This window comes from Chinchilla lanigera, unplaced genomic scaffold (assembly GCF_000276665.1).
Source record: "Chinchilla lanigera isolate Chin_1 unplaced genomic scaffold, ChiLan1.0 scaffold00040, whole genome shotgun sequence".
NCBI classification, from domain to species: Eukaryota; Metazoa; Chordata; class Mammalia; order Rodentia; family Chinchillidae; genus Chinchilla; species Chinchilla lanigera.
In genome coordinates this window covers 892,615-914,294 of record NW_004955441.1, presented here as the reverse complement: position 1 = coordinate 914,294, position 21,680 = coordinate 892,615, and the positions used below count along the sequence as shown (strand labels likewise).

At 36.0% G+C, this 21,680-nt stretch overlaps 1 protein-coding gene across 2 annotated transcripts in view; it reads right to left on the bottom strand.

Annotated features, from left to right (window-relative positions):
- Birc6 (baculoviral IAP repeat containing 6) overlaps positions 1-21,680 on the bottom strand; it is a gene marked incomplete at its 5' end in the record, with an annotated part of 183,622 nt that overhangs the window by 9,626 nt on the left and 152,316 nt on the right. For both annotated transcript variants that reach the window (XM_013517560.1, XM_013517561.1), the window contains 5 exon segments: positions 1,774-1,851; positions 4,511-4,672; positions 6,455-6,672; positions 8,372-8,482; positions 9,261-9,406. In XM_013517560.1, the coding sequence (XP_013373014.1) occupies positions 1,774-1,851; positions 4,511-4,672; positions 6,455-6,672; positions 8,372-8,482; positions 9,261-9,406 (715 nt within the window).

Below are 21,680 nucleotides of genomic sequence, written 5' to 3'. Positions count from 1 at the left end.
AGTTCTACATTCTTGAATGCTTGAATAATAGATACGTGGATTCTACTTTTTGAAAATACTAAAAAAATATATTAACATTCTACCCACCCACATCATCCTCACCCCTGCCACTTTTGAAGAGAGGGTCTTGCTGTATTGCTCCGGCTGGTCTCAAATGCCTGAGCTCAAGCAATCTTCCTGCTTCAGCCTCCTGAGTAGCTGGGACTATAGGCACCTGCCACTGCAACCAGCTCCCATACCAATTGTAAATACTGTACCCAAACTGTCTTCACTTTTGAAGTCTGTAATACTAGCTGTACATTTTTAACAACACTCACAAGGAAAACTGCATGAGGTAGTTTTAGGTACTTATTCCAAGAAAAATTAACTGATGAAGTTTCACAATAATCTTATTATTAGAAGTTCACATTGGTGAGATGGTCTCAGGGCTCTTAATTACCTCTGACCCTATATATTTTATTTCTCCAGGTGTAACACATATAGAAAGAGCTCACTCTTTGGTAATACAGTATTTGCGGCTTATATGCCTACACAAGTAAATAATATAACATTTGTGAAGGCAGAAACACATCAAATACCATCTGCTTATTTCTTCAATGAAAAAAGATTAACAGCAATTACACTGTTATTAGACACAGTTATTATGCAATGTCACACATAAGCATCTTAGAGTGAAGGTATGCATTTCCTTGGAAAACTTTCATATGGGTGCTTTGAACCTGAAATTTCTGATCTGAAAATAGGTATGTTCAAATAAGACTAGAATGTTGAGGCAAGAGTCAGTTACAGGAAGAAAGATTTAATCGGTATAATTGTGAGACAAAGAGCTCTGATGTTTGAAGCTTTGTGAAACTGGGTGTGTCACTGAAAGTACTTTTCTTTTGCCTACATATACTATTATAGTTACAACTGTACTCTTTTTTCCTTTTTTATTGTTTGGTTTTTCGAGACAGGGTCTAACTATGTAGTTCAGGGTGGCTTTGAAATCACTATATACTCCAGGCTGGCCTCAAATTTGAAGTGATCCTTCTGCTTCAGCCTCCCAAGTGGTGGATTACAGGCATGTGCCACCAAGCCTAATATCAATTTTGATACTTCTGAAATAGCCTTTCAGAGTACAGTTTGTTTTTGCTCCCTGGCCTTTCAAATAATCTTCTATTATAATCCTCATTTTTCCACAAAATGAAAAAATTCAATGCCTACCACAAATCTATACAAAGAAGATTTATTTACTTATTTAACTCATCTCCTTGCACACAATACAGTTTTGAGTTAAAAAGTTGTAGATTCAAATAATAGGTTTCAAATACTTCAGATTCAGTTTAAAATTACTTCAGTTGCCTCAGAGGAGTCAGCTCTTTAACCAGAGTACAGAAAAACTACATGATATGTGAATAAACACAGAACACCACTAATTTACCAAATTCCACTCATGTGGGTTTAAGCCCTACAGTGTGAGCTAGGAAATGACAAAGTATAAAGATACTATACATGGTATGTAAGTAATCTAGACAGAGCTACCAGCCCAGCCCAACTTGAGGCTTTTTCTAAAGTTAACTCTGACAAACTAGATTTCTGACTTAGGCCCCAACTTGAGACTTTAACCTCCAGATGACACTTCATTATACTAACTACTCATCCACGAAGGACTTAGTATATATTTCCTAACATTCTATGGTTTTTTTGTTTACTACATTAACTCTTGGTCACTAAAATTTTTTTGAAACATAGTTCTTTATTGTGTAAGAGAAACCATCAAGATATTTTATTTACTTGCAAAAAGCTTGAGGTTTGAGGATTCCACTTTTCTTCTGGTCTCCCATGCCATGTATTTAAGATGCTTAAACAAACCTGAAGAAGAAGAAACATAAATGGAACGGAAAGAAATGCTTAAAAGCAAAGTGTCACAACTAGAAAAAAGAAAAATGCTTTCATGTTAAATAAAGTATCTCAATTTTATGACCCTATGGGTTAGTCTGAGAATACAAATTAGCACCTTCAGATGTGATACAAAACCTATATGGCACTACAATTTTCTCATAATGAAAAATGAACCAGCACCCATTATATGTCTACATAAATAATATATACCTTAATGAAAAACAGCTATTTCCCAAAACCAAATTTTTTTAGTGAGAAAAAGTTGCAAACTAGATTTTCAAAAAAATTTCCTAGATTTTGAAAGTGGGATATGGCTTAAAAGAACCCGATTATGCCTGCCTGTACATTCAACTTGTACAACATTTTATATAGGTTGAAGCATTTGGACCCAATCTGTTCTCATACAAACATGAAGCTGGGAAAGTGAGGAGTCCACAGAGTCCTGAAAAGGTATTGAGAATTCCCAGGGTTCCTTGGAACACACTTTAGGACACATTAGATACATGTTCACTTAGATGATGCATTAGAAAACCACTTGCAAAACAAAGGTAAATAGTTCACTTCAGGAAAAAGAGAAGTGGAAACATTTTACCTGTACTTACAAACTACTCTTGTAATAGAAACAAAATCGGGGCATATTACATTATGTTCTTCTGGGATATAAACTATCAACATAAAAAAATACCAGATTTGTGAATTTTTAATGGCAAATGTACAACTTCATGTAATGGGAAACAAATTTAGAAAGTGGTATTAAAAAGCACAGAAATCCTCTCCACTACTCTTTCAATGCCACTTGTGTGAAAACAGTAACATGAAATACATTAATTCATTCATACAGTTAAGTGTAGTTTCATTAATAATGAAAAGACTTCCACCTGTATAACCTTATGTATTATTCAAAGTATTGTTGTATATCATCCCATTTGATCTTAGGATCCTTTGTACAGATGTAGGACCCAAGAGACCAGTGTATAGCCATTACAAATAGGTTTGGATGGGGCTGGGGATTTAGCTCAGCGGCAAAGCGCCTGCCTGGCAAGCGCAAGGTCGTGAGTTCGGTTCCCGGTACCGGAGAAAAACCAAAACCAAAAAAAAAAAAAAAAAAAAAAACCAATACAAATAGGTTTGGAGGTTAGAGGTGTATCTCAGTGGTAATGCAGCTGCTTAGCATGTGCAAGGCTCTAGGTTCAATCCCCAGCACCACAAGAAAGATATAAAGTTTACAGCTGGGTGATTTATAGAATACATAGTTACAATGGCAAAAGACTATATAATTCTGGACACTGGACTCTGAATCTCTTAGCCTTCATCTTTTACTGTCAAGGTCTGTGGAACCAACTGAAATAAATTTTAGTACTTTACACAAACTCTATTCAGTTAATAGTATCTCTCAAGAAAGGTCAACAGTGCCACTTTCTCTTCCCAGTTTTAGAAAAATTATGCACTGCTCTTCCAAAAAAGGCAAGGTCTGCCTCTGGTTTCCTGCAGTAAATCCAGGAAAGCAATTCTACCTTTTTTATATGACCTAATGAAGAAAAAATGGTAATATGGCAACTACAGATCCAAACCAAGCCTCCTACACTGAAAGTAGAAGGGCAAAACCAATGGAAAACTTGGGGTCACCTTAGATAAAACAGATTCACTTCAAGTACGTGCTGTTCTCACCAACAAAAAAGTATCTGCTTATCAAACGTATGTATATCTTCTTACAATGCAGTGGTTTCTAAACATTGAATTTTAAGCATGGAAAAAAATAAATTTTAAGCATGGAACTTACCACTGAAATTCCACCAAACTGTCCAAAATTATTTTGAGTTAAGATTGTTACTTTAAACCTTTTTTGGGGGGTCTTTTTTGAGACAGAGTTTTACTATGCAGTTCAGGTGCCTTGAACTCACTTTGTAGCCCAGGCTGGCATTAAACTTGCAGCAATCCTCCTGTCGCAGCTCCCAAGTGCTGGGATTACAGGTGTACACCACCACATCCAGCTTACACCTAATTTTTAAAGTTTTCCTGCCAGGTGAGATGATTTTCATAATACTTCTCCTCTTCGTCAATTTTGTTTACGGCAAAACAACTTCATATTTTTAATACAAAAAATGAAAATATTTTAACATATACTCTTAATAGGTTCACAATTGTCTTTTCATAGACTGTAAATGTGGTTCTGATGGCAAAAAGATGTTGTGATATGGAAAGAAGGAATGGTTCATGGTACCATGCTTTTGTCATTTGTCAACTTTCAGGCACTTGTGAGAAGCTGACTAGATTTAGCCACAGAATGTAAAGCCAACAGGCCAAGACAGACGCTGGCCATGCAGTAATGTGTGTGTGTACGTGGAGGGCGGGGGAGGACGGACATCTCTCAGTGGTTGTCACAGAGTGTGACAAGTTAGTCCATCGCTAATTTCTTAATATACTAAGTGCTTAATACTACCGTGTTTTGCCCTTTGTGGTTCCTTTTCTCTAATTCTTCAAGCTAAACTATGTACACTAGGAAGCAGAGCATGAAGACCCCCATACCTTCTTATATAAAAATAAATAAAACAACATTTCTGTTCACATTATAAAGAATCTTTGGATCCAGTACATCGGCGTTAGAAACAAAAGACTGCAATTACGTTACCTTGCCATCATTGTAGAGGTTTGGATTGAATCGCACACTATGGCCACCAGTTGTCTCTAGATTCACAAGAGGTGGTGAACTTGGATAATCTTGAGGAAAATACACATCAAACTCAAAGCAGCCATTTGCATAGGGGGTATCTGCTGGCCCAGTGATCAGAACCTGGTATGCACAAAAACACACAGAGGCCTGTGTCACTGTTCCAGCGTTTAGAGACCAGTACTTAGAACAGTACAATGCAATATGAAACAAGGAAAACACAACACGAAATAAAAACCATCTCCTGATGGCCAATACACATCTCTACCACAATATGCTGAAAATGAAATAAAAAGTTTCATTTTTATAATATACAAAATAGAAGAAAATAAACACAGGACTAGGAAATGCTTTGGGATTAGAATTAAAGTGATTTGGTTTTGATGGAACTGGGTTGGTAAAGAGATGCCTTGCTGGGTGGGTGCCCCATGCCTGTAATTCTAGCACTCAGGAGGCTGAGGCAGAGGGATGGTGAGACAGAAGCAGGAGGATCACCATGAATTCGAGGCCAGGCTGGGATCCAGAGTAAGTTCAAGTCCAGCCTGACCTACATAGTAAGATGCTGTTTCAAAAATCAAACCACAAAACAAAACAAAAAAAGCCAAATACACCAAACCAAAACAAAAAAGCCTATTGTAGCAAGAAAGTTTACCTATCAAATATCCTTTAAATTACTAAATCACTTTTCCTGAGTTTTCCTTCAGGACTTTCTCTATAGTATTTTCAACAATCTGAGATTCTACATAGATTACTGTATCTCAAGATAAGACATCTATCTGTTTTAAATCTTCAGATAAGTTACTACATAAAAAACAGTTTTTTTATGTTCCTGTCTAGGATAATGACAAGTAAATAATTGGATGTATGTTTTCACGTAACATGGCAAAAAAAACCTGGAAAGAATACTAGGTATTTCTCTAAGAGTTATTAGTAGTCCAAAAGACAGCAGAAGACCTAACAATGACTGCATTAACTACTTGTAAATTTCACTTGAATCAACCAACAGATATTTGTTATGTAACCTAAACACAACGAAGTTTTTTGACAGTAAGAGCTCTGTGTTGAGGCAAGTGGCCCTAGAGTTTCAACATGTGACAAATGTAATTCATGGCCTGGGGCTCTTTGCTGAGATCTTTTAGGTACAGGATACTAAACAGAGAAAAGCCCACAAGTATGAAGTTCTGTGGGCCATTTAGTGATAAAAGTATATCCCTACGCAATAATCTTATAAAGGGTTCTATGATTTTTAAGAAAAAAATCAAATGTGGTCAAATAGACAAGGTCTATGACAGTTCTGCAGAAAAAAAATTACTGAAATGACAAAATAAGCAAGCAAGCAAGCAAACAAAAAACTTCCCAGAAGTCACTGAGTCAAAAGTGTTAGCTATCTATCTAAGGAAGATAAAATATTAAACCTATGAATTAAATCACAAATATAAAGAGTCAAATCTTTAGTATTTTCTTGGAATTTAAGATCAGATCACCATGTCATTAAAACATACAGGTACATTATATATTATTGTATTGCCGTTACTTTAAAGATCTTATGCATTTACAAATAATAAAAACTTCCCAGAAAAGAATTTTTAAGGGTTATACTGTAAAATTTAAGAGGACTAAATAAACTTCGAAGAAATCTTGCAACTTTTTCCTAATAATCTACATTAAGTCTTATAACACCATGCTCTAAAACTGGCCATGGAGAAAAACTGGCTTTTGTTATTTTTCTCTAGATTTTTATTTTGAACAGCAGTCTGACTCATACACCCAGACCTAACATTACAGTTTAAAGTGGTCACCAAAATTTTTATTAAAAATTTTAAAATTCACACTATTTCTCATATTCTGTATCAATATCTGAGTATGCAGATTAGTCAGGAAGATAGGTGCCAAGTTTGCTTTAACCTTCATAATGTCAAGTCGTTCTTCATCACAGCGCACGAACACACTGGAGGATGAAGACAGAGGAAGTGAGGTTGAAAGCGTCACAGCTTCCTGGGCAAGCCGGCGGGCTCTGGCAGCACTGTTTGCATCATTTGCATTTTTCATCTGAGACATGTAGTGGTAATTTACTTTAAAACCCAATTTCCCATCCTCATCTTCAGAAACCATTTCAAATGTATCTAAAGTAAGAAGAAAGAAAAAAACTGGGTAAAAAGGGAGTGAGAATGGAAGACAGCTATTATAATGACACAGATCACAAATAAATTACTAGTACTTTTCCACCCCAAATGAAGAGGGTAGCACCGTGGAAGAAACACAAAGTAGAAATGCTTATGTAACATCCGCACATGCGTTGACACTACTGAATACATAGAACAAACAATGGAAACAACAGCAAGAAATGATTTTTAATTAACAGTGTGGAAACACTGGTAATTATGTTAAAAGTCAGTAACAGACATAATATTTATGACTCAGTAAGTAGAACAAAACCTTATGTTCAATGAAATATTTACTTCCAACATAAACAAATACAGACAAACACATTTTAGGACCTCTTCTCAAAGATACTCTTAAAGAAGCAGCATGAATTTCATTATGTTTGAACGTGGGGTACTTAGTAATGATACATAGCCTCCAGGACTAGGCCATATGTAAGAGGCACTAGACTTCCTATTTGCTCTCTTGTGGAGATAAGTCACCAGCTATGATATGCGACACAATCAAGACGCCCTAAGCAGGCAAGTTGCTGGAGCATCCTACCAACAGACTCACAAATGAGTTGGAAAGCACAGACCTCAGATGACTGCTACACAGCAGATTGCTGACTACAACCTCAGGAGAGACCCTGAGCCAAACAGCTCAACACAAAACCTCGAGCCCATGGAAACAGTAAGATAATAATGCTTAATCAAATTCATATAACCACATAAAGTATTTGCATTTAATACTTATGAAATACTTTCAATAAAATGCGAAATATTGCTTTGAAAAAACAAGTTAATACATGCAGAGTGAAAGCAACATGCTAAATTGTCGAACTTCATCAAAAGCTGTACACTAATCAAACCCCAAACAAAAGGATAAATTACTGTCTTATACATTATCTCCCGAGTTCTTTATGGAAAACCTGAGGGCTAAGTACAGCAAAGGATAAATGATTTCTACTGAGGTTTCAAGCTCCGATTTTTTTTTAAAAATTCACTTTCTGAACTCTAGTGTTTTTTCTGATATACTCAAAGTACGTTGGGTTGGTTCTCAAAGATGGAAATGAAGCAAACACGTAACAGTTGATAACGGCTACCTAAATTTGGAATTTAAGTGCTTACTCACAGTTACAGATTTATGCCAGTCCTTCTCCAAAATTTTAGAATGGAAAAGACTAAAACTAGGCTACCTGAACAGTGTTTTCTAAAGAGGAACTCACGGAACTCTCAAAGAGTAAGAGTAACAAATTATCAAAAGTTTCACATTGCCGTTTCCTTCAGACCAGGATGTTCAGAAATGGAAAGGTAATGAAAGAAACAGGGTAGGGCAGAGCCAGTGGTATAGTGCTTACACAGCCTGTGTGAGGCCGTGGGTTAGAGGGCCTGTAGGAGCGCGGGAGAAGGAGAGGATCTCTTTCTGTTTTGTAAACATATGGCTGTGCTTTTATTTATTTAGATTTCTATAGGCTTTCTACTGAAGTTGCAAACTTTCCCCAAATACAAGTACTATAATAATTATACACAGAGATCTAAGTTCAAAAGATAAAGATAAAAATTTTATATGTATACATAAAGTACAGTTCCTGTTATAAGACTTAAAAGCTTTATGAGAACATTCCAATAGTCCTGTTAAAACTCATGAGATCTGAATAAATGAAAATTTTTAACTTACCAAACTGTAGTTTCTTCATAACAGCCACATATTTTTCTTCAAGTGATTTTAATACTGACAAAGGTTTGGGTTTCATGGCCACCTTCTTTGAGTATTCACCTAGTTTTTTTTCTGTTATTTAATATTTCAGAATAAATAACGTAAGTGTGTATTTTTGAACATTAAAAACAATTTGCTTCTGAGGTTCAAATTTTGAATTACAAAAATATCATTCAACTCTCTACTTCCATCTTCCTCTTTTACCATTTTGACAACAAAGAATTTCTATTTCATAAACATAGTAAAGGCAATCACTTAATCAACTGTGTTGCTGTTGTTCTGAAACAGGGTTTCGCTGTGTAGTGCAGGCTGGACTTGAACTCACTTATGTAGCCCAGGCTGGCCTGGAACTCACTGCAATTCTCCTGCCTCAGAATCCTGAGTGCTGGGATTACAGGTGTGCACCACCACATCCAGCAAACTAATCAACTTTGAAGAACAACGAAGTGAAACAATAAATAAAAATTCATTATTCTTAAAAAAAAAATTCATTATTCTTATCATTGGTAATATGTTAAAATGTCAATTTAATCGAAATTCTCATGCATAGCCTAATGTTGTCCTATTTTCTATCTATAAAATGTCATTTTCCAATTCATGAGTAAAGAAATTTATAATGCATGCTTTCAACTTACTAAATTTAGTCCTAGCAATCAGCGAGCAATGTTTTAAAATTACAAATTATTCATGACTGAAACCTAGCAAAGAGCAAAACCTAGCAGAGAACAAACTTTGCAAGTAAATGCCCTTGCCTGAACACCATTAACAGAATGGGAAGAGAAGGGCAGTTTTCCATAGGTAAACGAGCTACCTAGCATCAAAAAGTAACATAAGAGGAACGGCACTGCACCTTGATTTGCTTGTCGCAAACTGGTGGTAGCTGCATAAACTATCTCAGCAGTCTTTTGGATGTCTGGTACCAAAAGAGTAAGTCCTTCTGGTTCTTGATCAGAGGCATCTGGTTTCACTCCTGTTTTAACATTTTCCCTTTTAGATCTGAATTTTTTAATATGGAAAGAAAATACAAGAAAAATTAAGTTCTTAGGACTGAAAATCCATACCTCCATAAATAGTAACACTGGCTATAAATAAAAATGAATGTGTTTTACACTTGTCATATAAACCTATATGAGGAATAGTTTAAATTACAATCATAACTGCTTTTGAAGCCACAGGCTAATTTCTGTGATAATAAAGTTATAGGAAGTTCTTCCTAATTAAAAAAAAAATCAAAAGATAAAGACTATAAAAACATCATGCTCTAAAATACCCTGCTACCTGGTATGTCCATTACACCTTTAAAACTATATTTAAATAGAAATACCTAGAGAAAGCAAAGTCACCTCTATTGCTTAAAGCAACACATGGTTCTCTTCTGTCTCCTCAGACTTGGGAATCAAAAGAACCATATGCAGTTTTTAAATTCTATTTGTGAAATTACTTAAGATTATATTAATTTCTATGAAATAATTTCCGAGTAGGATGTAGCCTCACTACTGGTTATCTTATCAAAATGTGCTTCTATACACTGAACTTTTCATTAAACACTGTATTTTAGAACAAAAGTTATTCCATTATCTTTTTTAGGACCTAAAATACAAAGGGCAATCAAAATACACAGTGTTTCATTAATTTTCTTTTTGTTGTTCTCTTTCTGCTTTTATTTTAATTAGTAACATTTTGCAGTGCAAAGTGATTTTACTGTTTTCTGAAGAACAATCTTTTTTTTTTTTTTTTTTTTTTTCCTCCGGTACCGGGAACCGAACTCACGACCTTGCGCTTGCCAGGCAGGCGCTTTTGCCGCTGAGCTAAATCCCCAGCCCCTGAAGAACAATCTTGCTGTGTAGAGTTCAGATGGGCTTGAACTTGCAGCAACCCTCCTGCCTAAGCCTGAGTGCTGGGATTACAAGTATGTGCCACCCTGGTTTGGCTAGAAAAATTATTACAGTGCAAGACACATTGCCAGTAGTCCTCTTAAAATACTCCCCCTTGCTTGAAACACACCCATCCCATTATTCTTGTCCCCTTCTGAAGCAATTCTACAAGTTCTCTTTTGCGTTTTTCTGAGGTACAATCGTAAGGATGGGGAAAGCTACTGCATCTATCCAACAGAAAGGCAGGTTCCTAACAGCATTATGGTTTGTCCTCATCTGCTGGATCTGGCACCATGCAACTACTGGAACTTCCCCGAAGTCAAAATGATCACAAGAGGTGAACATTTTGAACAGATTCAGGACACTGCAGGAGCCATGACAACACAACTGAAGACACAGAAGAGGACCTCGAGCCCTGCTTGAGAAGGTGACGACAACAATGGAGCAAGTGTGTTTGAAGCAAGGGGGGATTATTGTGAGAGAAATTAAAGGCAACGTAACTTTTACTGTAATAAAATTTTAAAATATTCATGTTATTTTTCAATCATATACCATATACCCAACCTTATATCAAACTGTCCTAACAGGTTGTGTTATGGCAAGGTTTTAGTATGGGGCATCAAAATGTTTTTAAATTTTCTAAATACAGTAGTAATTTAATATAAGCCTCACTAAAAATCACAGTGACCTTGCATCTGTTATTCACACAATAAACATCTTTACCACTTAAGTTTTTTAACTTAAAAAAATCAGTATTTTCATTAATTAAATAAGTTTCAAACAAACCAAAATCACATATCAAAGTGTTTAAAATATTATGCTAAGACGCAATCTAAACTATACAGCATTTATTTTTCTAGTTTATACCTACCAACAAAAGGACTTTATCGTTACCTTAAAACAGTATTACACAGAATGGGCATGGAGCCTTAACAAATGTAAACCCAACAGAGTGCAGAAGAACCCTTAAAGTAATAATGTCACCTATGTACAAATAAACCTTTATCACAAAGATAAAAATCTCATCAGAAGAAATTCAATGCTTGACAACAGACAGACAATAAGTAGCAAAACAAGATACTTATGTAGGCAAGAATAAATGTACAGCATCATTCATGTGTTTTGAATGTGCTTCCTATAGTGTGTGAAAAACTCTCACCCACAGAGATTCCTACCTGGAAGTTACATACTGGATCTCACCTGGCAAGATGACTTGAGTGAGGCACAATGTATCAGTGAATCACTGCCCTTCTCTTGTATGCCCTCTTTTTATGTTCCCTGAGAATGTAAGAAGTTACAGCGAACACATGTCCACTTTCCTTTGCCATGCAGGGAACCAGCTGGCACATGTTGTACTCTAGGTCATTTCAATCATCAACATCTGTGTGTATATGTATGCATATATATATATAGTTGCATGTATATTTAAGGAGAGTACAATGAATGCTTTAGAACTCAAATATCAAGACATTTGTTACTGCTAGAGTCAACCAGACATTGTTGGCCTTTTATTTATTTATTTTTTGGGTACCAGGAATTGAACTCAGGACCTCATGCTTGCCAGGCAGGCGCTGTGCCACTGAGCTACATCCCTGACTGAACGCTGTTATCTTTTATAGTTATGAAATACAACTGAAAGTACAGTTTAATCGTGAAGTTGGCCATTTCTTAATAAAGAAATGATTCTGGCAGAAGAGTTTTAATCAGATTCTTAACTGAATTTGTCAAAAACTGTTAATACTGAGAATTGTTCCAATTCTAGTATATGTGAGCACAAATACTGAGTCAAGGAAAGTGCAAAAGCTCTCCTCAGTACCCTCTTTGAATTTATAAGGACTTTACTACCCTCCGCAACTAAAGATGATTCTCTATTGATAAACCTAAAAACAGTCAAGTACTAGGGTCACTGAACTATAATAAGCTGCTTGGGAAAAAAGTTATGTTTTTATCTATAACAAAATAAAGATGGTTTTCTCAGTCTGTCATTAATCTGCTGAACCGCCCTATTCTAAGATTTCTTGAAGAAACATATCTTGCCTAGCAAAGAAGGAAGATATGCAGGTGAAGCTCATTTTTTCAAGAAAAGGTATATTTTTCTTTAAAGAAACAAGGTCTCATGTGGAGCATGAACTAATCAATATAATATAGGGATTTTGTATTGTCTTTACCACCATGAGCTATAGGACATCCTTGAAAAACCACTGATTGTACATTTCAAGCCCTATTCGTAAGTAGCAATTTCTTAATTCCGGTTTTTAAAAGATTAGTAGGAGGTTAATAAAATAGTGTGAGTAGGATAGTAATTTTTATATTTTTAAACCAAAACTAAAGTTGAAAAAAGTGTGAAAATTCCTAAGTTTAAAGAAGTGTTTTACACCAAATGCATATAAGAAATGCTCATGTACACTTCATATCAAGACACAGTTGAATCATGAAGCAGGTATAGCTTAGACCCTTTATATAGGTTCTAATGAAGAATTTTACTTTGATAATCTCAGAAAAAACATACAGAAAAAAGGAATCTCCAACAGATGGCAGTATTTTGAACACATGAAGAGCACACACTACCTGCCTGTTAGTGATTGCAACTATTTACTGTCTAGCATGAAACTACAGAGAGTAGCTTTTTTCTATAAAAGTTGCAGGTTACTGTCAACCCATATGTAGGCCCAGCTCATGAAAAAAGGCCATACCTTAGCTCACATCCTGAAGTCTGTGTGAAAAGCTATTTGAGTTCAAGGCACCTAGCTGGAAGTAGGTCTTTGAGACTGACAATGGATCCAACATGGTAAAAGCAATCAGCGACGGCCGCTACCATGGTATCCGCTGCTTTGTGCATACGTTGAATCTGGTTGTGATCACTGCCCTGAAGAAATATGAGGAAGCAACTGAAGTTTCTACTATTGCACAGGATTATCTGCAAACATTTTCCACTATACTATGAATTCCAACTAAATAGCTAATAAATTAAGCAAATGTTGGCTCTGTGAATTGTAATGTGAACTAGGATGTGAGCAAAATGGGCAGATCTTTTTTGTGAAAACGAAAGGAAAAAAGAACCTGTACCTCAATATTCAGTTATACTGAAGTCCTACTAATACTACCACATAAATTAAGTCAGCTATTACAAGTAAATATAACCACATCAGAATCATCTTCTCTTAGAATCCACACACTGAAAACAGCTTAATAGAGCTACTGTCTCAGTAGAACATTTAGGGAAAAACCTCTTTAAACTCCTGCTCTTCTAATTCTACAGACAGAAGCATCACACAGTTGAAATACACTTTTTCTGCCGTTTTGAGACAAGGTTTCATTATGCAGTTCAGGTTGGCCTTGAACTCTATAGCCCAGGCTGGCCTCAAATTCATAGTGATCCTACTGCCTCAGCCTCCTGAGTGCTGGGATTACAGGCATGCACCACTGTGCCTGGCCAAAATACACACTTAAAACATAGAGCCACTTGAAAAAGTTATCTGGAGACTATATGCTAAAATGTCCAGATTCAGAACTGTTCAGAATTAGCACTGTTAGAGAAGATTTTAAATTATGAAAATCTCGCATTTACCAATGAAACAACCATATTGTATTCTTTAATTCTAAAGCTCTTTGTCAGGAATCAGTTTAAAACAAATTAAAGTGAAGGTAAACAAACATTTTTTAAAAACAAGTATTGCAGAAATTAATTTGCTTTTAATGTCTCCAGAAACCATGAAAATAATTGGTAAAATGCACCAGTAAAGGAGGCAAAAACCTCTATAAAATGTTTCCCATGACTAAAGTAAAGCTTCTTTACTCAATGATTCCTTTTTATTTTTACCTAAACCTTCCCTCCTTCCTTCCTTCTTTCCTTTGCTTTTGATTTTTGCAGACAGGGTTTCACTGTGTAGTTTAGGTTTGCTCTGAACTCACTATGTAGCCCAGGCTGACCTCAAACTTGCAATGATCCTCCTGCCTCAGCCTATAGAGTACTGAGATTAAATGAGTGCACCACTATGCCCAGCTCTAAACTATTTTTTTTTGGAGTACCAGGAATCAAACTCAGGACCTTGTGCTTGTGCTACTGAGCTATATGCTATATCCTCAGCCCAGCTCTAAACTCTTTTTTTTTTTTTTTTTTTTTTTTTTTTTTTTTTTTTTTTGAGACAGGGTCTTACCATGCAGCTCAAGCTGGCCTTGAACTCACTCTGCAGCCATGGCTGGCCTCGAACTCAAACTTGCAGCGATCCTCCTGCCTCAGCCTCCCAAGCACTGGGATTACCGGGGTGAGCCACCATGCCCAGCCTTTCAACTCTTTCTAACTAGAAGTGTCAGTTTAATTTTTAATCATTGAAAAAGAAACTTCCTTGCCTTGGGAAGCTTAAGTAAAAAAGCACTATAAAAGAAGTAAACACTTAAAACATGTATTAAACTTAAAAATAAAATCTTGATTTCTATAGTGTATTATAATAATTTAGAGGTCAGATCAGACACTTACATAATGAAGGTACTCTCTACAACTGTAGAAGGAAGTTGCCACAGGTAATTTGGCTCACCAGTTTACCAAGGGTCAACCCGACTGAACCACAGAGAAGAAAGCAGAACTAGTGTTGGGGGTCACTGCCTCTGACATCAGGGGAAGGTTGATGAACAACAGAACTTGCTTCAGATTGCCCCAAAAAAAGCAAAACAAAAAAAGCAAAACCAAAACTTTAATAAAGATATGGATGGGAATGTTAAATGCCTTTTGGCTAAGGAATCACGCCTTTTTCATTTTTCAGGTATGAGAGGCAGAGGTAAAACAAAAGAAACTAAACTAGAACATGTTTTTCCAACAGAGACCAAGGCAGGTGGCCTGGGACTGAACCTCTTCAATTGACTTAAGTCCTATAACATGTATTCTGAGATTCTAACAGGAAAATCTGATAGAAAATACATACCACAAAAAGGGGATCAAATAATTTACTGCTTAGGGAGATAAAAAGAGGTTTTTCCATAAAAGCGTTATTTTAAAATGTGGTTGACTTCTTTCTACCAGAAAAAAAACCTCTGAAATAACTAAGAAAAATGTCAGTAAAGAATCTTCTCCTTCAGTGCGGTCAAGAGCAGTTAAACATCCCGGAACTTCTCACAGTGAACACAGCCGATTCTGCAGCCGTTTCCCCAGTGCCACTGGGAAGTGAGCCCCGGCCCTGCACGCACAGAGAGCGCTCTAGATTGAGTTACATCTCCAACACTTCTTGAAGATTTTTACTTTGACACAAAGTCTCCCAGTGTTGCCAAGGCTGGCCTCAGTCTGGAATTTGGAATCCTCTTGCCTCAGCTTCCAGGATAGCTGGGATTGCAGGCAGGTACCGTAAAACTCTGTCAACTAAGACTTTTTGGTTGGCAGCAAAACTTTCTCTTAAAAAATCGCTTAAATCACAAAATACTAAAATATTCTAAAATATGATTATTTAAGTACTAAGTACAATAGGAAAAGACTGCACCAGAGAGCAGAGATAAAAATTCTCCTTTGTTTGGACTCAGGACTTATCAAAAGTAAAAACAAACGCCGTGGCTACCTTCTTACTTCATTCTAGACAGTGCAGGCTGGCATGACTGGGTAGAAACGAATTTTACCAGGACTAGTGTGGAAAGGCCAAAAGAGGTTACACCTTCAAGGTGTAAGTATAGGCAAGAGAACAAACTTTTACACTGACAATTCTATGTAAACGCTATTAAATAATATTTATTTATGGCTTTGAATGTGGCACACACACGGGGGAGGAGTATCCCGCTATGTAGTTCAGGTTGGCCTCAAACCTACTATGAAGCCCAGGCTTACTATGAAGCCCAGCCCAGCCTCAAACTTTAACTCATGGCAACCCTCCTGCCTCAGCCTCCCCAGTGCTGGAATTACAGATACATATACCACCATGCCTGCAAGTCTATGTAAAAATTTAAGCTAGGTTACCTATACCATAAATCCCTCTATTATTGAGAGTTACCACTTTTGGACTTTTGTGGGGGGTTTTTTGTTGTTGCTGTTGTTTTTTTCTGAGATAGGGTCTTGTTGACAAATGAGTTAAAGATATTAAATAAAATATAGGGTCTAAGGTAACAGTAAAATCTTGAGAGTCAGAAAACAGTAATGTCTGTGGAGGAGTTGAGCAACACCGAGAAAAAAATTTTATGATCAGCACACTGCCCTAATCTGTGCAAACAGATACTAAATTAGTTTCAAAAGCCAGCATTGCAGAAGAAAACTATATGTATCAATAACTAAGGAACTTTCAGGATAAACATTTTTATTCATCCTTATTAACTTTATCAATTACTTGAGCAAGAAAAGCCTAAAATGGGTTAAAGCTGACCTAACCCTTATGTAAGTGATTTATACACAGTTCTGTCTGCCCCTTTACTAGACATACAACAAAACACATGAAGCTTAGTTTATTTTGGTACTCTAGTAATTATTAATCAGGCATAACTGAAATGCAATGCATACCAAATGAAACATGCTGCCTCTTGATATAGTTGTAATGTATATATTCTTCAAGGAAATGAAAAGTGAGTAAAATAAAAGTATCATTAAAAATTATATAAAATCCATATTACTACATGTGCTGTGGAAAATTATCAAAAATAGATTTATATTTTCCACTAAAGTTATTTTTATGTTACTGTCATCAGTTAAAAAATTTTTATCCTAAATATCCAAAAATGCCTCAAAAGCCAGTCCATTTCCCCTATTTTAAATTAATCATGGATCTACAAACCTAATTATTCTCTGGTGTTTGCGTTTAGATGTGAATTCTTACTGCTCTTCCACTCTGCATTAGAAAACCTAAAACAAATCACAAATCACAATCTACTTCTTTTTTCAAAAGTGGGGGACCTGAACTACCTTCACTCTCAAGACTCCTTGATAGTTATAAAAATTTACAGATAATACTGATAAGCTTGCAAGATACCCAGACATATTTGCCATAAACTAAATCTTACTTAGCAATGGACTTCAAATTCAGTATTAAGACTTCCTGAGATTTTTGTCTAAAACAGAACTTATATCATTCAATAAAGAGTAAAATGATTATTTTACATTAATACGTTGTACTACTGAGGCAAAAATACTAAGTCAATAATTAGTGAAAGTTCTTTAAAAAATCACTTACATAATAGACTAAGCTGTATTTTGGCATTTGATCAAAGTCCTTTTCAGGAACCAGACAAAATTCAAGTCAAGCCATCGTCCAAGTGTGAACCTAAGCAGTCAATGAGCTACTTGGGTAGGAGGGAGCAAGTGGATGTAAAAACACTTCCAGACTGAGTCAATCAACGTGTCTTCCTCTGTAAATACTGTTTTCCATACTACTGCAGGAATCAGTAGACTCAGGAGCTGACTCCTAGCTTTGTTGACTATTAATAATTTTATGGCTTTTGTTCCTTTGTTTTTGTGAGCTATGTGTACGGGGGTTGAACCCGGGCGCTCAAAGCTAGGTCCCCAATCCCTTTTATTTTCACTCTGAAACAAGGTTTCCCTATACTGCCTAAACCGGCCTTAAACTCCTACTCCTTCTGTTTTACCCTCCAGAGTAGCTGGGATTATAGGCTGTGCATCACAATCAGCTGCCCTTGTGGAGTTTTTTATTTTGAGGGGTAAGAGTGGTACTGGAAATTGAACACAGGGCCTCTGCGTTGAGCTACATTTCCAACCCTCTTTTTAAATTTTCACCATAAGGTCTCAGTAAATTACTAAACTGCCAGGCTGGGCACAAATTTGTGACACCCTCATCTCAATCCCCCATGCATATCTCCTATCAGCAAATGTTCAGTGTTAAACTTTAATAGTTTCATTCTCTGTTAAACAAGACAATAATTTTTGTTGTTGTTGTTTTGTTTTTTTTTTCTAGTACCGGGGATTGAACTCACGACCTTGCGCTTGCCAGGCAGGCACTGTGCCGCTGAGCTAAATCCCCAGCCCCCAATAAATATTTTCTTGCGTACTACATCTAGCAAGGCAAACAATGCATACCTAAGAAAATCTAAAGGTGTAAATCGTATATAAAAAATTAAAAGCTGTACTACCTCCTTATGTTTATTATATACTGGTAACTATACACAACTATTTTTTACTAGAATTTACCCATAATAAGGCTGATGGACTTATTCTCAAGAAACCAGAAGGGAAATGAATAAAACACAAGAGCTAAAAGAGAAATATTACACTCATTTAAAATGACAAGTAAATATATTTTTTTCATTTCCCCAAGTCACCTGACAGTTATGAAAATTCATTCTGACCAAATTTTGATCCTTATACTTGCTTTAAAACTAGGTATAGAAGTATCGGGCTTCCGCATTAATAAACATCTATTCACAGGTGTATTTAATGTGTGTTAAGCTCAAACTTCATGTCCATGCTTCGACTGAAACTTTTCGTGTCTCCTCTTCCTCTAGGGAGCTATTTCTTCCCACTGATGGTAGGCCTAAATATCAAAAGTACTACATAAAACACTCATTTAACTATGTAACTAAAGAAGTAAGCCCAATATTAAGTTTTCTGGATACATGAGAAACTGGTGTGTTTTTCTGCATTAGGCAAGAGAAATATTTCCAACACGAAATAATTGAATATTGCCACCCTGGCAGCAACTGAAAATTATGGTAACAACAGTTCTCAAACTTGTAAAAATAATTAAGACAGGTACATGGACCAATTTCCCATCACGGGTGTAATCATTATGTACTGTGCTAATAAAAAAAAGTTCTCAAACTCTAGGCAAGGGAATGAATTTCACCTAGAGTTTAAGTCTTGATGGGTGAACATAAAAATCTTTTTGTTCTATGTAAGTGCATACTCTGGTAGTAGGCAAGTAAAAGAAATAAGAGCTTTTTATTAATTTGAAATCCCCTTTGACCTTTGTTTAAAAAAAAAACTTTTTTTTGTTTTTTGAGACTGTGTCTCAGTGTGTAACTCAAGTGTTCTCAAAGCTTGTATCGTTTCGCCTCAGCCTCCTGAATGTTAAGGTCATAGATGCGCAGCCACCACTAGGCCCAGCTCTCCCTCTCATCTTTCTACTGAAGTGATTACTAAGGTGTAAAGTAAGTAAAAGAAACTACTCAGTATTATTCAGGTGAAGGAACTAAAATAGAACCCACACTTATAGCTACTCAACCATTTTCCCATTTTTGTTCTGACTATTTTAGAAAACTTTCCACTGATCAAGAACTAAAACATTTTGAGGTAACACCATCCTGAAATGCTCTACTTCTTACTGTTTACATTTTAGGTGAAAAATGGTGGTAGAAAAAAATTTTCTCTGTCCAAGAAAATTCCACTTAACATTACAGATACAGTTAAGGTATATTTTAAAAATGCTATAAAGCATAAAATGTCAAGTATATTCCTAAAAACATTTTAATTTCAAGACAATTGTAAAGAATTTCTTCACTATTATCTTGTCTTTCAGTTGAAAACTGCCAAGCGTTGAATATAAAATTCTGTTTTGAAGTGCTATTCCTAACTCTTAACTCCGCATTGAACGACATTCCTCAATTGTCTTAATCTAAGTGCTTACACACAGCTAGCTAACAGTAATATTAATCAGTAACTGCACGGGGTACCTTTTATTAAAACACAATTCTGCTGAGGTTAAAAGTCACTTCTTTATGTGTATTACATTAATCAACACTCTGTAGTACTCTGAAATAAAAGAGATTTGTTTGGGAAAAAATGGCAGTATCCTGGAACAGCAAGACAGAACTGTAAGAAGGTACTTCAGCTAAACAAAGGGGCAAATAGAATTATGGGTATCACTGTGGGCAGGGAAGTAAAAACAAAAAGAAGAGAAGCCAATTTTTGTGGTACTTTTATATAATGGAATACTACTCAGCTATAAAGAAAGATAAATTCGAGGCTTTTATAGGTAAATGGTCCCAACTAGAGACCATACTCCTAAGAGAAATAAATCAGACCTGTATGTGTAAGCATCATATTGTCTCACTAGTGTAAGACCTGAAAGAGTGAATAAAAACTAGGAAGTATGATAGACATTGTGAAATGAAAGGAAAATGCTCAAAAGTAAAGGGCAGCTGGGGTGTGGGAAAAGAGAAGGAAAGAAGGGGAAATTATGTAAGTATGTATATACAGGATAGCTAACAGCTGTACTACTGTCTTCTTTGCTCTACAGAAAAGTTCAGTTAATGATTACTTGTTTGATCAACCTTGTATGTCTCTATTTGTTTTCCTGAGAAACCACTCTAAAGATATCAATATGTAATACAACAAGTGTTGTTAATTTCCTACCACTGTCTGTAACTCTGTATTATTTGTATTGTTCTTTTGCTATTTTGTAAATGGTTGTGTTTGTTAATGCTTTATTTTTAAAATAAATTAAAAAAATAAAAAGCTGAATTTAATAAAAAAGGAAGAGAAGCACATTAATTTTAAAAAAAGTTTATATAACACTTAAGGTGATTATGAGAAGTACAACACAATTCTACATCATAACCACAGATCAAAATAAAACCAAGAGGCAGGGGATGTCGCTCAGTGGTGCAGCGCCTGTCTGGAAAGCATGAGGCCCTGAGTTTGATTGGGGGAGGGCGGTGCGGGGGCGGGCATGCATGTACGTATGTATAAATAAATACATAAATGTCAAGGTTAATTTGTCTATCTGCTGACTTGAGTTTCATCCACTAAGCACAAAAGGATGAAGGAAAAGGAGATGGTTAATGGACATCTTCACACTTGATTTATTTGTATGTTTGTTTATTTTTGAGACAGGGTTTCACTATATAGTTCAGGCTGGCCTTGAATTCACTTTATAGCCCAGGCTGGCCTTGAACTCACAGCAATCCTCCTGCCTCAGCCTCCTGAATGCTGGGCTTACAAGTGTGCACCACCACACCCCACTCATTTTCCCACTTCTTGTCCTTATTTGTAGTTTGCATCTGCTTCTAAGGGAGGGACATATTCTCTTAGACAGTTTCCAAAAGGGCAGGAAGACGCTAAGTGGTAGATATGTAAATAACTGCATGACATAGTGAGGAAGCAGTATGAAAGAAAAGGTCTCATGACACCTTTTTTCAATTCTGTAGAGTCTATAAAATTTTCCTGTGTAAAATACAGTGCACTGGTGGTGTTGGAGACTACGTTTGTTTTCATTTGTTCCCAATTTTTTATTTTTAACATATTCAAAAAAACCAAACTATAGTGATAAAAATTATGTCAGAGGTTAGGTTGTGGGTTGCAGGAGGGCTTGACAGTTTTACAGTAGCAGAGGGAGCTTGTTAGGGGAATGAAACTTATATTTCCTGTTTGTGATTGTGATTACAGGAATCAAAACGTGTTTAAGTTCACAGAATCACACACAAAAAAGATCACAGATCAAATTCTTCCATGACAATAACTGTACCATCATGCATTTGTT